We start from the raw sequence: 14,924 nt of genomic DNA, 5'->3' as shown, positions 1-14,924 counted from the left end.
CTGACTCTGAATGTCCCCCAGGAACACAGACACCTCCATCCCAGGGGTCCTGACACCCAGAATTCCCCAGGGACACAGATGACCCCATCTCAAGTCACTCCCAAACCTGAGCACCCAGCAGAAGGAAGGGATACACAAACATGCCCACCTCAAGGTGCCCCCCAGCTCTCCCCAAGGCTGGGAGGTGCCAGGACCCCTCAACACCCCTGGAGACCCTGAGTCCTCCTTGGGCTGCAGGATTTGGTCTGTCCCAACGAGCCCCAGTGCTGGCTGAGGAAGGGGGGCCTGGGCACAGTGGGGAACCCCAAAGCAAAGGCATGAGGAGGAAGAGGGGAGCAAGGCCAGGGAGGAGGGAAATGCTCCCTCCCAGGGCACGTCCTGGTGTAGCCACAGGTACTGGGGGCTGTCTTGTGGCAGACACCAATACTGGGGGCACCCAGACACCCCAGGGGCACCTGGACACCCTGCAGGCTTCTGGACATCCCAGAAGGAGGAGAGTGGGAGCAGCCAAACACTGGGGATGGCCAGCTCTGGAGCATATGTGCTATGGAAATGAAGAGGGGGAGGATGAAGACACACAGCAAGGCCTCATCCCCCACTGCCCGGGGCTCCGGGGACCCCGGATGAATTATCCGACCTCAGAGCTCCCCGTGCTCCTTAATGGCATTTCAATCCTGGCTGTGAGAGGCAAACCAGAGCCGGGGCCAGGGAGCCAGACAGGATGTCTGGCCGGAGATGAGCCGGAAAGGCAATGCCTTTGGGGACCCCCGAGCCAAGTCACCCCCCCTTCCCCACTGTCCAGGCACCGGGGGAAAACCGGGTGCTGGGACCCCGTTACTGCTGCTCCCAGATGTGGGTGGTGTCGGGGGCCCCTCACCAGCTCCCGGCTGGTGCGAGGCTGGAAGGAGCTCGGGGACGGCTCTGGGTAGCTCTGGGCGTCCTTTGCCAGCAGAGGGGACTGTTGCTTGTCTCTCCAGAAACTCTCGTTTGGAGCCTCTCCCGTGAGACAGCTCGGGAGGGGACATTCTTGTCCTCCTTGCCATGGCGAGGACAGAGCACGGACCCTCCTGTGGGAAAAAAACACCGTCTCTCGGGAGAGGGAGGACCGGGAGAAAGCTGGCAACAAGTCTCTCCCCAAGTGATGTTTTCCTGCCTCTTTTGTTCACAGAAACCTCCCGAGTCTGATTTTTTAAATCTCCGCCTCTTTACCAGCGCGCTGCCCTTCCCCCAGATAAACCAGCTGGGGAAAATAAAAAAGGAAAATCAAAACTCCTAATCCCCAAACGCTCCTCGTGAAGCGATTCCTATCCCGACCCTGACGGCTTGACCGCGCGGGTGGAAGCTGTGAAGGAAATCAAACCCTGAGCCGGCGCTTGCCAAGTTTCAGAGGCTGCCGGAGCAGCTCCCGTCGGGCTCCCGGCTGCGCTCGGCACATCCCACCCCGAACATCTGGAAAGAAGGAGGGTTGCAGCTGGACGCAGCTGGATGCAGCACCACAAGGAGGGGGGGGGTTGGCCAAGATGACGCTCTGTGTCCCCCCACTGTCCCCCAAGGCGCTTCTCCCTCTCTCCTCTCTGACGGATCCAGGGCACCGGATCTGCCGTGGTTTGTGCTGAGCCCAAAACAGCCCCGGTCCCGAGTGGCACCGGTGTTCTTGGTGCAGTCATCACCTCCCCAGGACTGTGAGACCCTCGGTGGGCTCCTCCTGGGCTCCCTTGCACCCGGGTTTCAGAGCACGAGGCCGGTCAGACACTGTGGAGGGAGGGATGCTGCAGCCAAGCCCTCCGGGATGGGCATCTGCCAAGTGCCCTTGGACATCTCCCAAGCTCCACACCAAGCCCCACGGCAGCCCTCCAGCTCCCTGGCATGGCACTCAGGCTTTGGGGAGGGCATTCCCAGCCGAGTCATGCCGAGGGAGGATCCAACCCCTCAAGTCACCCTCCCAAAGTGTAAAGGAACACCTTACCCCTCCCCAGGGCTGGGGCATCATGGTACTGGAGCAGAGCTCAGCGTCGAGCCCACCACGTGGGCGGGAGCCAGCCCGGCTGTGCAAGAGTTAAACCGGCTGCTCGCCGTGTCTCGGGGGCCTCCCACTCCTCGCAGAGTATGAATAGCTTCGCTCCCCTCTGCTCTCAGCCACTCACTTCCCTCCCTGCCCTCCCTCTCCTCCAGAGCCTCGGCATCCTCCCCGACATCCTCCTCCCCTGCGTCTTCCTCTGGCAGTGCCGGCTCCAGAGCCCCGGCACCCTCCGGCAGCGCCGATGCTGAGCACGGAAAGTTTCACAGGGGCGAGAGCCCTGGGAGAGGAATCGCTACAGATGTGGGACCTCAACAAGCGGCTGGAGGCATATCTGGCCCGCGTGAAGTTCCTGGAGGAGGAGAACGAGGTGCTGCGAGCTGAAATCCAGAGCGCCAAGGGCAGCCCGGCCGGGGACTCGTGGCGGGTGAAGTACGAGGAGGAGCTGCGAGCCCTGCGGGATGCGCTGGATCACGCCTTCAGGGAGAAGTGCACCACCGAGCTGGCCAGGGACAACCTCTACGAGGAGGTCCAGCAGGTGAAAAGCAGGTGCCAGAAGGAGCAGGCAGCCCGAGAAGAGGCCAAGAAGCAGCTGTCCTTGAGCAGGAAGGAGCTGGAGGAGGAGAGGAGAGCGCAGATCTGGCTGAAGGAGAGAGCCGTGCAGCTGGAGAAGGAGGTGGAAGCCTTGCTGGAGGTGCATGAGGAGGAGAAAGCGGGGCTGGACCAGGAGATCGCGAGCTACTCCCAGAGCCTGGAGAGCTTCCGCTGTGCACCGGTGGCTTTCCAGCCCGTGGAGGTGGAGGACTATTCAAAGAGGCTCTCAGAGATCTGGAAAGGGGCAGTGGAGACCTACAAGACAGAGGTGTCACAGCTGGAGGGCTCCCTCTGCCAGGCCAAGGAGAACCTGTGGAAAGCAGTGGAGGACAACCATCAGAGCCAGCTGCAGCTGCAGCACCTGGAGAAGGACCTGGCGGGGCTCAAAGCACGGAAGGAGATGCTGGAGGAGAGCCTGGCCCAGCAGTGGCAGGAGCAGCGTGGGGAGGCAGAGAAGTTCCAGGTGAGTGAGGGTGGTGGGGAGGTGCTGGGATCCTGAGGAAGGGGAGAATGGGGGGCTGTGGGTGCCTGGGAGGGGCCTCAGGGCACACATCCCCCTTCAGCAAAGGAATGGGGGAGACAGGTGGGAGAAGGGATGGAGGGAGCAAACCCCAGGGCAGGGGTGGACGGTGGCCCTGGAGGAGCTGCAGAGGGAGATGAAGCTGGGGAGGGTGGGAGATAGAGCAGAGCAGCTTGGGGACATCCCTGTCCCCATCACAACAGGGACCTGGGCCCCCCACACTGCAGGGAAGCAGCACCCAGAGACGTCCCCCAACACCTGCCCGAGGTCACTGCTCCACATCCTGCTGGGCTCCAGGGTCAGGGTCCTGGGGAAGGGCAGTCCCTGCCCATGGCCCCCTGGCACAGGGTGCAGGCAGCGAGGTGCAGGCAACAGGGAGGGGGGTTGTGGGCAGGATAAACTCCAACCGACTTTGCTGCAGCTGGAACTCAACAGCTGCAAAAGTGATTCAGCAGAGGGAGGTGGAGGCAGGGGGGGCTGGGAATGCGGGAACGGCGTGAACACTGCCCGGGGAAGGGTCTCTCTTTGTTCCAGGCCCTGGGACCAGCCATCGGTGTCGTGGGGCAGAGGGTGCTGCAGCCTCTACTGCTCGCCCAAAAGTTGCTTCTTTCCCATGTTGGCACTCCACAGTCCCAAATTCCCCCCGGCCTTTCCTCCCTCCTCCGGCAGCCGTGTCCCCGTCGCCTTTCAGCCCCGCTCCTCTCCTCGCCCCATCCTCAGCGTCCCCCTGCTAAAATCCAGTCCCCAGGACACCTCTCCCTGCAGCATCCTGAGGGGACGAGCCACCTGCCTGGTCCCAGGTGGGAAGGGACTGGCAGGGCTCAGGTGAATCTGAGGCTGCCCTGACCCCCCTGTGCCGCCCACAGCTGGCCATGGAGGCCCTGGAGCAGGAGCAGCAGAGCCTGAGGGTGCAGATCGCCCGGGTGCTGGAGGACAGGCAGCAGCTCATGCACCTCAAGATGTCCCTCAGCCTGGAAGTGGCGACCTACAGGTGAGGCTCCCGATGGGAATGGGGCCGGGGAGCTCCCCCAACACGCAGGGAGCTGGGGCCGAACCTCGGTGGGCACAGGAGGGTCTCGGGCACAAGGGAGGTCTCGGTAGGGGCAGCCCTGTGCCCCTTGTGCAGCCCTTCCAGATGGCCCCACACAAAGGCCGCCTGCCAGGGACTGGGGGGACAATTAGCATGAGAATAGGGGCTGTCCCAGCCCAGGCGAGGGGCCTCCCCGGCAGAGCATGATGTCACCCTGCGAGTACACTAATCCCGGGCACGGGGGGATGGGAGGGGAGACAGGAGCGAGGGGGGCTCCTCCAGTGCCCCCGTCCCCTCACCGAGCCATGACAGCACAACCATCTGTAGCCCCTTCGTGCCTCAGTTTACCTACTCCCTCACCTCCCGTAGCCCAGCGGGGTGAGCTGGGGGTGCACAGGGAGCACCCACCCAGCCTGCAGCACCCACTCTGTAGCACCCACCACTCTCCCCTCCTCGCAGGACGCTGCTGGAAGCGGAGAGCACCCGCCTGCAATTGCCAGCCGGGGAATTCAGACTGGTCAACGGCGTGCGAGGTAAGGAACCCCCAGCGCCAGCCCCCGCACTGCCCCTGTGTCACCCTGGGGCGGGGCTCGGGGGCTGAGGCTGGATGTGGACACATTTTCCTGCATTTTCCTGGCAGCGGTTTCCTGGCTGCGATAGGAAGGTGTGAACAGCGGCCGGGGGGCTCCTGGCACGGGGCTTTCAGCCCAAATAAGGTTTATCTCCTTCCTTGCCTCTTTTTTTAATGCCTGCCCTGCCTGGGCAGGGCAGGAGCGGATCTGCCCAGCTGGACAACGGGTTGCGGTAACAAGCCGAGCATTTCCTTTTTCCTCCAAAAAAAATAACAAGGAAAGCCTCCCACCTGCACACTTTCCCCAGCAGCAGGACCCGACTGTGGGCTGCAGCCGGGACAGAGCATTGTCCCGGCCTGATGCCAAATCCCCTGGGAACATCAGCATCCGCTGCACTCAAGAGGGAGGAATTTCCCACTTTCCATGAAGGGGCTGTTTAAAAATAGGAGAGGGGGCAGCGAGAGGCTGCCAGGCAGCAGGGGAGGGCTGAGGGAGCCATGGAGCAGCTTCTGGAGCCGCTCACCGCTCCAACTCCCTCTTTGCAGATCTCAAACTGGAGGTGAGCAGCGGCAGCAAACTGGTACCAGCAAGCCCTAAGCCCAGGCGGCTGCTGCCCCGGGACCACGGCGCCAGCCCCTCTGTCTTCCCCAGGGCAGAGGGGAGGGGCCAGCCAGCAAAACCTCAGAGCGACGCCCTGACACCCAAAAGCCAGAGCCCCGGTGCCAGGGAGCTCCAGAAAATCAGCTCAGTTCTCCATGGCACAGCCGCTGGCAGGGCGGGGCGTCCGGGTGCCCCCGGGTGCCCCACACCGAGCCCCTCCCAAGCTGCCCCTCCTCTCTCCCCGGAGCCCCCCAGCCCCTCCCCACCAGAGCCGGGGAGCCCAGGGGGAGAGGGTCCCGCCTGGCCGGGGGGAGCCGCGGGGGTGATGAGCCAAGGGACGGAGCATCCCCTGCCCGGAGCCACGACAGAGAGCCCCGAGGACGGTGTGAAGCCCCCCGGAACGGCGCCCACCCGCAGCCTGCAGTACCCGGCCCAGCTGGTCAGTGAGGCCCTGGAGGACGCGCTCAGGGAAGTGGAAGATGATGCTCAGCCCGAGGAAGAGCCCACCCTCAGCGCCGCGTGGGCCCCCCAGGATGCCCGTGCCCCCAGCCCCGTTTTCCCCACAGAGGCTTGTGGAGGGGCTGTGGCAGAGGGGACAGGGGAAGGGCAAGACCCCTCCGAGGGCTCTGGGGATGGTGATGGCCCCGAAGTGGTGGAGGAGAGGGCTGGGGAAGCCGAGCTCCAGGGGCTGGGTGTGGAGAGCAGCATCCTGGGGGACAGAGCCACGTCCCCACTGGGCACGGCCCTGAGTGACACAGTGAGACGGGAAGAGATGGGAGCGTGGGAGGAGGAGGAGGTGCCTGCTGTGCTGAGCCCAAGGGATCCAGAGGCAGAGGTCCAGGAAGAGGATGTGAGTGGTCCTGGACAGACAGCGACCAGCTGGGAAAAACCAGGGCGAGAGGAGGATGGGGAAGAGACCCCAAGCACGGAGCCATCACAACCCTCAGAGGATGAGGAGGAGAGGGGACCCCACAGTCCCTGTCAGGAGGACAGAGATTTCCATGGAGAAGGAGGGGATGAGCCAGAAGAGGAGTCCCCAGATGGGGAAGTGGAATCTGTTCATGCTGCCCTCGTGGAAAGCCACCTGGTTTCACCCACAAAGAGTCACCTGGAAGAGGATTTTGTTGATGCAGAGCAGGAAAAGTCTGAGCATCAGAAAATGACTGTGTGTGAGACAGAGGCTGCAGAGCAGGAAAGGGGACAGGAGCTGTGCCCAGAGCAGGAGCCCTCAACTGTCCACGAGGCCATCCCAGCAGAGGAGGCTTCATCAGGAGCTGAAGAAGATGCTGTGGGAGGGGAGGACACAGGCAGAGTGAAAGATGGTGAGGGAGAAGAGGGAGAGGCCAGCAGGGAGATGCTGGGAGGAGAGGACCCTGGGGCAGAAGAAGACCCTGAGGCAGGAGAGGATCCTGGGGCAGGAGAGAGCCCCAGGGTGGGAGAAGACCCTGAGGCAGGAGAGGATCCCAGGAAAGGAGAGGATCCTGGGACAGGAGAGGATCCCGAGGCAGAAGAGGCTGCAGGAGGTGACACCCCGGGGTGGGAGAGCAGAGCCCCAGAGGAGCCTGAGGACCTGCAGGAAGCCAGAGCTTCTGTGGAAGAGGGGGGGGAACAGCAGGAGCTGGAGCTGGAAGAGGAGCCCTGGGGCAAGGGGGATGATGGCAATGGCCAAGAGCCCTGTCCAGGGGACTGGGAGGTGACAGCAGAGGACACAGAGGGAGCTTTGGGCACAGAAGAGTCAGCCTGGGCTGATGACATCCCATCCAGCACAGGAAGGCTGGAAAGTGAAGAGAGAGATGGCACGTCGCCAGCAGAGCTGGAGGAAGCCCAGGAAGACGATGAAGAAGATGCCAAGAGCCAGGGGATGAGCCAGCAGCAACCACTGCCAGAGGCTGAGCCAGCACCGGAGCTGGCAAGGGAGGAGCAGGAGGGCACTGCAGGGCAGCCTGACCCAGCCACCCCACATGCCCCTGGGCAAGGGGACAGCCAGGAGCCGGCCGAGGCTCCGGAGGAGCCATGGGAGGTGCAGGGTGAGGATGCTGAAGAGGGGCTCGGCTCAGAGCTGGGGCAGCCAGAGAGCAGCAGCTCCGGCCTCGAGGCACTGCAGGAGGTGTCGGGTGAGGGCACAGAGAGCAGGGAGTGGGCGGAGGAGGATTTCGGGAGAACGGGAGACTCGGAGCCCACCCCAGGCACCGGCAGGAGGGTGGAGCTGGAGGACACCCTCCCAGACAGTACACCCTTGCACCTCTACGAGGGGGAGATGCTGGCTGGGGGTGCACCCAGCCAAACCCCCACAGGGACTGAGGAGACCACGGAGACAGACCCTGTGACCGAAACAGCTCCGGAGGGGGAAGAGTGGCTGGAAGGGAGGGACAAGCCACTGACTCCCACCATGCCAGAGAGCCCTGAAGAAGAGACAGAGACAGAGGTGGCCCCTGTGGCAGAGGGTGCTGAGGAAGAAGAAGGATATTTCATGGTCTCTGCTCCCAGCCAAGAGGTGTCCAGCTCAGAGGAAGCCGAGATCTCTGAGGACTTTGAAGAAATTAAAGTGGAAGCAACTGAAGGCAGCCAAGGTGACCTGGGAGCTCCCAGAGAAGCATCTCCAGTGCCAGAGGGCAAAGGGCACCTCAAGACTTTTGTTGGGGAAGCAGAAGAAGACATGGAGATGCCCACAGAAGAACCTGAGAAGCCACAGGATGAGGAGGAGGACGACACTGCTGAGCTGGAGGAAGGTCCAGATATGCCTGAAGCAGATCCCAGCTGCCCCGGGGCCATGGGACCATTAACAGGAGGCTCTGGCCAGCCAGCCCAGGGTGCCACAGGCACCAGAGCACAGGAGGGACGCGACCACTCCGAGGGTTTGGCTGCCGAATCGGATGAGGAGCTCCACGGCACAGTGGAGCTGGAGGGCGATGCTGGTGGAGCCACAGCACTCCCAGGCTGCAGCCTGGGGCTGGTGGGGCAGGAGGAGGAGGAGGAGGTGGATGAGGATGAGGATGGGCCTGAGCTCCAGGCCCAGGCAGTGCCGGAGCAGGCGGAGCAGCCGTCGGATGAGCAGCTGCCCGTGGAGGAGGAAGCACCAGACAGTGACAGGCCCCCCTCAGCAGGGGATGAGCAGCCCCCCGAGGCCGACCCACCCCGGCCGGGCTCTGCACTGGAGCAGAGAGGTTTTCCAGAGGTGATTACAGACGTCCCTGACACAACTGTTCTCCCGGCAAAGGTTCCAGTGGATGTCATGAAGGACTCCGATATTTTGGAAATAGTTGAGCAGGCCCTGGAGTTCAACCAGGAGCTGGTGATGGGGGCAAGGGCGGCCGAGGGAGGGCAGCAGGGTCCTGGCAGGACCGACCTCCCCCGGGATGCTGGGGAAGACTCCTCACCGGCCTCGTCCAGCGAGGAGGAGCCGACGGTGCAGGAGGCGCCGGAGACCGAGGGTCGGGTTCAGGCTGCGAACGGGCTGCACCGGGAGGCCAGTTTGGAGGACCTGGCCGAGTTCACCGAGGAGGTGCTGAATGGCATTGCCAGCATGGCCCCGGCACAGGAGTTCCCCTCGGGGACCGCAGACCCCTCCGTCGGGACGCCAGCGCAGCCCCCCGCTCCCAGAGACACCAAGCTGGGGGATGGCACCCCGTGGGGCAAACACGGCAGAGCCGACCCCGTGCCCCCCGCTCTGGGGGAGGATGTCCTGTGCCTCACACCCAACCAGCCACCAGCGTGTCACCTTAGAGCCGAGCAGGAGCCCTGGTCCTCGGGGGACGAGTGACAGCGGTGGGGGGACCCCCCCGGTAGCCCCTTCCCTGCCGTGACCCAGTACCCCCTACTTCCCCCACCCACCCTCCTAATGCTTCCCCACCTCCTTATGGTTTTTAACATGTTTGTGTGGATTTTTTGCACCCCTTTCCAGAGTGAAGAACCACCAAGCTCCATTCCACCCCACAGCCTCCCTCTCCCCCCAAAAATTCGCATGCTTGCTTCGGGACCCCGACCTCATTTTGAGCCTCCTCTGGGTGGGTTGCCATGGCTGTATTTAATTTAAACTCTGTGTTTCCCCCTTCCCTGCAATCTCCTCTCCTTCTGCCCCCCAGCATCTGCCCTAGGAAGGCCAGCTGGAGGCTGGGGACCCCCACATGCTGCACCCCAGGACTCAGTGCCTCAGGGTGATGTCACCCCGGGGTCCCCAGCCCTGACCCTCCAACAAGGGGGCTGAGCCAAGCTGGATGTTTCCGCTGCCTTGACGTTAATTTAATAAAGCCTCATCCTCCCACTCAGGGCTCCAGCTCTCCTCACTCTGGGGGGATGGGAGGGGAGGGGACAGCAGCCCTGGGGCAGGGGAGAGCACGGTTTGGGGTGGGGGCTGCACTTCCAGGTTGCTTTCTGCTAGGAAATCGCACCTGGGGCCATCCATCAGCATGGCTGGGGACAGTGTCCCCGGGATGATGCTCCCCCATGCCTGGGACAGTGTGTGCCCCATCAGTCAGCACGGGCTGGGAACAGGGTTCCCGGGATGATGCTCCCCCACCTCCGAGACAACGCACATCCCTGGGGCACCGCGGCCCCATCCTTAGGGTGACGCAGCCCCCTGGGGCACGCCACGCCCCCCACACGTGGAGTGATGCTCCCCCACTCCCGTGGGGATGCAGCCCCGGAGGGTGATGCAGGGTGATGTTTCCCCACCCCCAAAGAGGTGCAGCCCCCCGGGGTGATGCTCCCCCATCCCCGGGGCAATAGAGTCCCCCAGCGTGATGCTCCCCCCACCCCCAGACAGATGCAGCCCCCCGAGGTGATGGTCCCCCGCCCCCGGGGCCCCGCAGATGCCACTCGGGGCTCGCTGCTGGCCAAGCACTTCCCCAACCTCCGCCTGGGCTGCCGGCAGGAATGGGGCGGGACGCCAGCCCACCCTGTGCCCGTGCCAGTGCCTGGAGCCAGGAGCCAACAGCCCCAGCCGCTGTTCCTGCCCGGCCTGGGCAGGATGCCCACGGGACAGCCCGCGGCTCCCGGGAGCTGCGGGAACCCCGGAACCACGGTGGGGACCCCGGCAGACGAATCTTGGCCCCCTCACCCAAAGCGTGTTGGGCTTCAGGGGGGGCTGTGAGAGGAGCCGGGGCCTCAACCACCCCGCTGTGCAGCCGGGCGTGGGGACGGCGCGGGAAGAGCCGCATAAATGAGCCTCCGGCCGAAGAATGGGCTCCTTTATGCCGGGCAAAGGGCTGAGTCACCCCAGCCGAGGGGATGAGGGGACCCGGGTGGCCACGGCATCCCTGGGGACCGCCGGCCTCGCACCCACGGGTGTGTTCAGCACCGCTCCCGCCTGGCTGGCCCCGCCGCTTGCCCACGCACCGGATTTAGCCGGTCCCGTCCCCGTGCCAGCGCCCAGGGATGCTCAGAGCCAGGGACCGATAAGGAGCCAACACTTATCTGCCTTCCTCCGTGCAAAGCCCCCGGCCCCCTCCCCTGCCCGGAGGCGACAGTTTCCTTTTAAGGTTAAACTCCAACGGATCCAAACACCGAAATAAAAAGTATCCCCCTCTGATGAGTTTAATCAGGCGCCGAGTCTGCGTTCAATCAGCCCCCGGCCCGACACACCCTCCGGGCGTCTGGGCAGCATCAGCCCGGCAGCAGCTCCAGCAGCGGCCCCCCCCGAGCCTCCCAGTGCCCCCCGAGGGGTCCCCAAAGCCGGGGGTCTCTGGGCCGGGAGGAGGGTGGAGGATGCTGTGCAGGAGGATGGAGATGGCGGGCGAGGCTTCGCCAGGCGGGGGGTGACATTCCTCCCGAAATTAATCCACATTCCAGCCGGTGCTGACAGAGTGATGAGGGGGGACAGATGGTGGGAGGAGGGGGAGCCCCTTCCTCCCCGCGAGGAGAAGGAGGAGGAGGAGAAGGAGGAGAAGAAGGAGGAGGAGGAGAACGGGGTGAAGTGCCGAGGTCTGGGAGTCACCCTGGGGGTGGGGGTGGCCCCTGGAGCCTTTGGAGACTCCCGGGGCTGGAGCCTGCAGAGCAAAACCCCAGCGAGGTTCATCCACACCCGGCAAGTGCCCGAGGGAGTGAGCAGGGATGGGAAAAGAGTGTCCCTGGTGGGACCAAGTGTGACCTTGATGGGACCAAGTGTGTCCCCGACAGGACTGTGTGTCCTTGGTGGGATCACGTGTGTCCCAACAGGACCTAGTGTGTCCCTGATGGGACTGTGTCCCCAGTGGGATCAAGTGTGTCCCCAACAGGATCAGGTGTGCCCCCAATGGTACTGAGTGTGTCCCAGACAGGAACAAATGGGACTGACCATGTCCTCAGTGGGATCGAGTGTGTCCCCTGTGGGACCAGGAGCACCCCTAAGCACTGAGTGTGACCCCAGTGGGACCAAGTGTGATCCTGGTTGGACCAAACATGATGCCAGGGGGCCCCGAGTGTGCTGGGTTCCCCCACTGTGGCTGCAGTTCGGACACCCCCCCCAGGCACACCCACACCTTCCCTGGAAGACCAAACTGCCACATGAGCAGCACCCACTGCCCCATCCCCCGAGGGTACACAGTGTGATTTTGGGGGCTGGAAAGAGAAATGGAGGTGCCAATCCCACCTCGAACCCTGCTCCACGCCCAGGCAGGAGCACCATGGGGGGTGCAGGGGGTCTTGAGGGCTGCAGCTATGGGGGAGCTGCCAGGGACTGGCCAGGCTGGAGCTTTAAGAGCCCCTGGAACCCTTCATACCCTTCTGCAGCCCCCAGCAACCCCCACAGCCCCCTGCAGCCCCCCCAGTCCCCCGCAGCCCCCCCCAGCTCCTGCAGCCCCCCGCAGCCTGGCCCCCTGCCAGCCAGGGAAGGGTTTTGTTTCCTCCCAGGCTGGGTGAGGGGGATTTCAATGGAGCCCGCACAAAAACTCCCTGTGGGGTGAGCCCGCGCCGGACAGGGAGGGGGGGACGAGGCGGGATGACCTCAGCGATGACTTCATTCCGCTCTCAGCTCCCAAAATTCATGGGAACCTTATAAGGAAAGGACTAAAAATACAGTCAGAGGGGCTCGGGCAGCCCCCTCCCCCCCCCCAAAATAAGCCCTTGGGGATGCTAAATGTGGGCAAGTAGGAGCCGCGCTGGGGCTACCGGTGGCCTGGGGCTGTTCCCAAGGGGGATGCACGGTGGGGACAATCGATAGGGTCCCCAAAACCCCCACGGGAGGGGCAGGATGGCCCCCCACGCCAGAGCAGAGCAGGGATGTGGGCAGTGGGTGTCCCCCCAGGGAGGCATCGCCGTCCCCCCAGGGAGGCATCGCCACCCCCCCCAGCACCGTCCCGTCCTGTGACATCCCCAGGGACATGCCGGGGGCGGGGGGGTGGCTCGGCTACTCTCTCACCCGCCCTTCACCCGGGTCAGACCCCCGGGAATAGCTCCCGCCGGCTATAATCAGCTCTGCCCCGGTTTGGGGGGCCCACCCAGCTGCCGGGTCGCGACCCCTCAGCAGCGCCCGTGCCCCAGCGCTGCGACAGCTGCTGCCAACCCGGGGCGGCGCGGATTCCTGAGGCCGAGCCCGGGGGCAATCCCGCCGGGAATGTGTGCCTGGGGCCGTCCGTCAGGATGCGGGGAGGACGGTGGGGTCCCTGGGGCAGTGCTCCCCCCACCCGCGGGGGGATGAATCCCCCTGGGGCAATGCTTCCAAATCCCTGGGGGTTTGTCCCCACATCCTTGGGATGATGCTCCCCAGTCCCTGGGGCGATGTTCCCCAACCCCTGTGTTGATCCCCCCCCATCCCCGGGGCGATGTCCCCCCAGTTCCACACTCCCAGCCCATCCCGGACCTGACCTCCATCCCCCCACCATCCCCTGCTCAGAATGCTTGGGAGAAGACAAGGGAGACAGGGCACGTGGGCACGGGCTGTGGGGCAGGAGGGGCCAGGAAAGGGCTCCGGCTGGGAAGCCAACACCCCCACGCCCGTGCCAGCGCCGTGCCTCAGCTTCCCTTCTCATCCCGCCTGCCACGGGCGGCCACAGGTGGGAAGGGGATGAGCCAATGACGGAGAGCTGCCTCAGAGCACTCCCTCCCCAATTTTGGGACACCCATCTGCACCCCAGCAGGAACGGGAGGTGACCCAGCCCTGGAAGCAGCTCCATCCCAATAGCACGGCCGGACCCTGGTGCGCAGGTGGCACCGGGACAAACCGGGCTGTGCCCCCCTGCCAGACCCAACCCCTGCGGCCAAACCTGCCACAAACCGACGGGGCTGAGCCCCTGGGATCCAGCCCCGGTGCCCATGGGAGGTTTGGGGTGCTGTGCCAGGCCAGGGGTACCCGGGTGAGGGGGACAGGATGTGACCGTGGCCAGTTCTGAGTCACCACCAGTCACCAGATCCGGCCCGGGAAGGGACAGGAAGGTCCCTTGGCTCCAGCACTCCTTGTCCCAGACAGCTTCCACAGGGTGGCAGGGGACCCCATTCCTGCTTTGGGGACTGTGTGCCCAGTTGGGGACCCCATTCCTGGTTTGGGGACTGTGTGCCCAGTTTGGGGACCCCAATCCCAGTTTGGGGACTGTGTGCCCAGTTTGGGGACCCCAATCCCAGTTTGGCAATTGTGTACCCAGTTTGGGGATCCCACTCCCCCTTTGGGTAGCCTTTTTCCAATTTGGGGACTGTGTGGCCAGTTTGGGACCCCAATCCCCGTTTGGGTACCTCTTTCCCAGTCTGGGGACTCCATTCCCATGTGCCCAGTCTGAGGGCTCTGTTCCGAGCCTGAACCCCATTTCCAGACTGGGAACTGTATGCTCAGTTTGGGGACTCCATTCCCACTCTGGGGACTCATTTCTGATTTGGGGACCATGTGACATTTGGGGACTCTATTTCCAGTTTATGGACCATTTCCAATCTGGAGGTTCCACTCCCAGTTTGGGAACTGTGTGCCCACTTTGGGGACCCCATGTCCAGTTTGGGGACCCCTTCCCCAGCTTGGGGATTTCATTCCCACTTTGGATACCCTTTTCCCAGCTTGGAGACTCCATTCCTCATTTGGGAACTGTGTGCTCAGTTTAGGGACCCCATTCCCACTTTGGGAACCACGTGCCCAGTTTAGGAACTCCATTCCCATTTTGGGGACCCTATTCCTAGCTTGGGAACCATGTGCCCAGTTTAGGAACCCCATTCTTGATTTAGGAACCCCATTCCCAGTTTGGGGACCCTATGTCAGACCCCGCTCCCAGCCTGCAGCCTCTTGCTGGAATTCCAACCAGATTCCAGGGGCAGGTGGCCCGGGGGTCTCTGGCCCCTGGTGGGGCAGCAGCTGCTGGTTGGGGTTGGGTTTCGAGGTGGTGGGAGGATTTATCACCTCCAGGCTCACGGGACCCCCTGGCCCTGTGGGGCTCAGAGTGGCCAAACATGGCCAGGGGCAGCAGGGCTGGACCTGAGCACGGGGAGGGGGGGCCATGGCAGGGGTTCCTGTGCCCCCCAAACTCCACCATGTCCCCCCAAACCTCACCATGTCCTCCTCTTCCTCCTCCTCCCACCCCAGGGGTGCCAGTGGCCAGGGCCCCCCAGGGATCCCTGGTAGGACCCCAGGGCAGGACTGACCCCCCAGGCTGGGGTGGGGCCATGGAAACACCTCCCTGAGCAGCCCTGGGTGGGGCAGGG

The 14,924-nt window shown here is 64.0% G+C and overlaps 1 protein-coding gene across 1 annotated transcript; it reads left to right on the top strand.

The window, feature by feature from the left end:
* The first annotated feature begins 2,183 nt into the window (after positions 1-2,183).
* On the top strand, positions 2,184-9,587 carry NES (nestin). Its single transcript, XM_027667745.1, has 5 exons — positions 2,184-3,074; positions 3,998-4,122; positions 4,621-4,694; positions 5,279-8,289; positions 8,338-9,587. Exons 1-5 carry the CDS (start codon positions 2,262-2,264, stop codon positions 9,091-9,093), a joined length of 4,779 nt encoding a protein of 1,592 aa, XP_027523546.1. The 5' UTR covers positions 2,184-2,261; the 3' UTR covers positions 9,094-9,587.
* Positions 9,588-14,924: the final 5,337 nt, after the last annotated feature.

Source organism: Corapipo altera, unplaced genomic scaffold, assembly GCF_003945725.1.
Source record: "Corapipo altera isolate COAL_440 unplaced genomic scaffold, ASM394572v1 106, whole genome shotgun sequence".
Classification (NCBI taxonomy): Eukaryota; Metazoa; Chordata; class Aves; order Passeriformes; family Pipridae; genus Corapipo; species Corapipo altera.
Note: the sequence above shows the minus strand (reverse complement) of the source record. Positions and strands in the feature narration are given on the sequence as shown.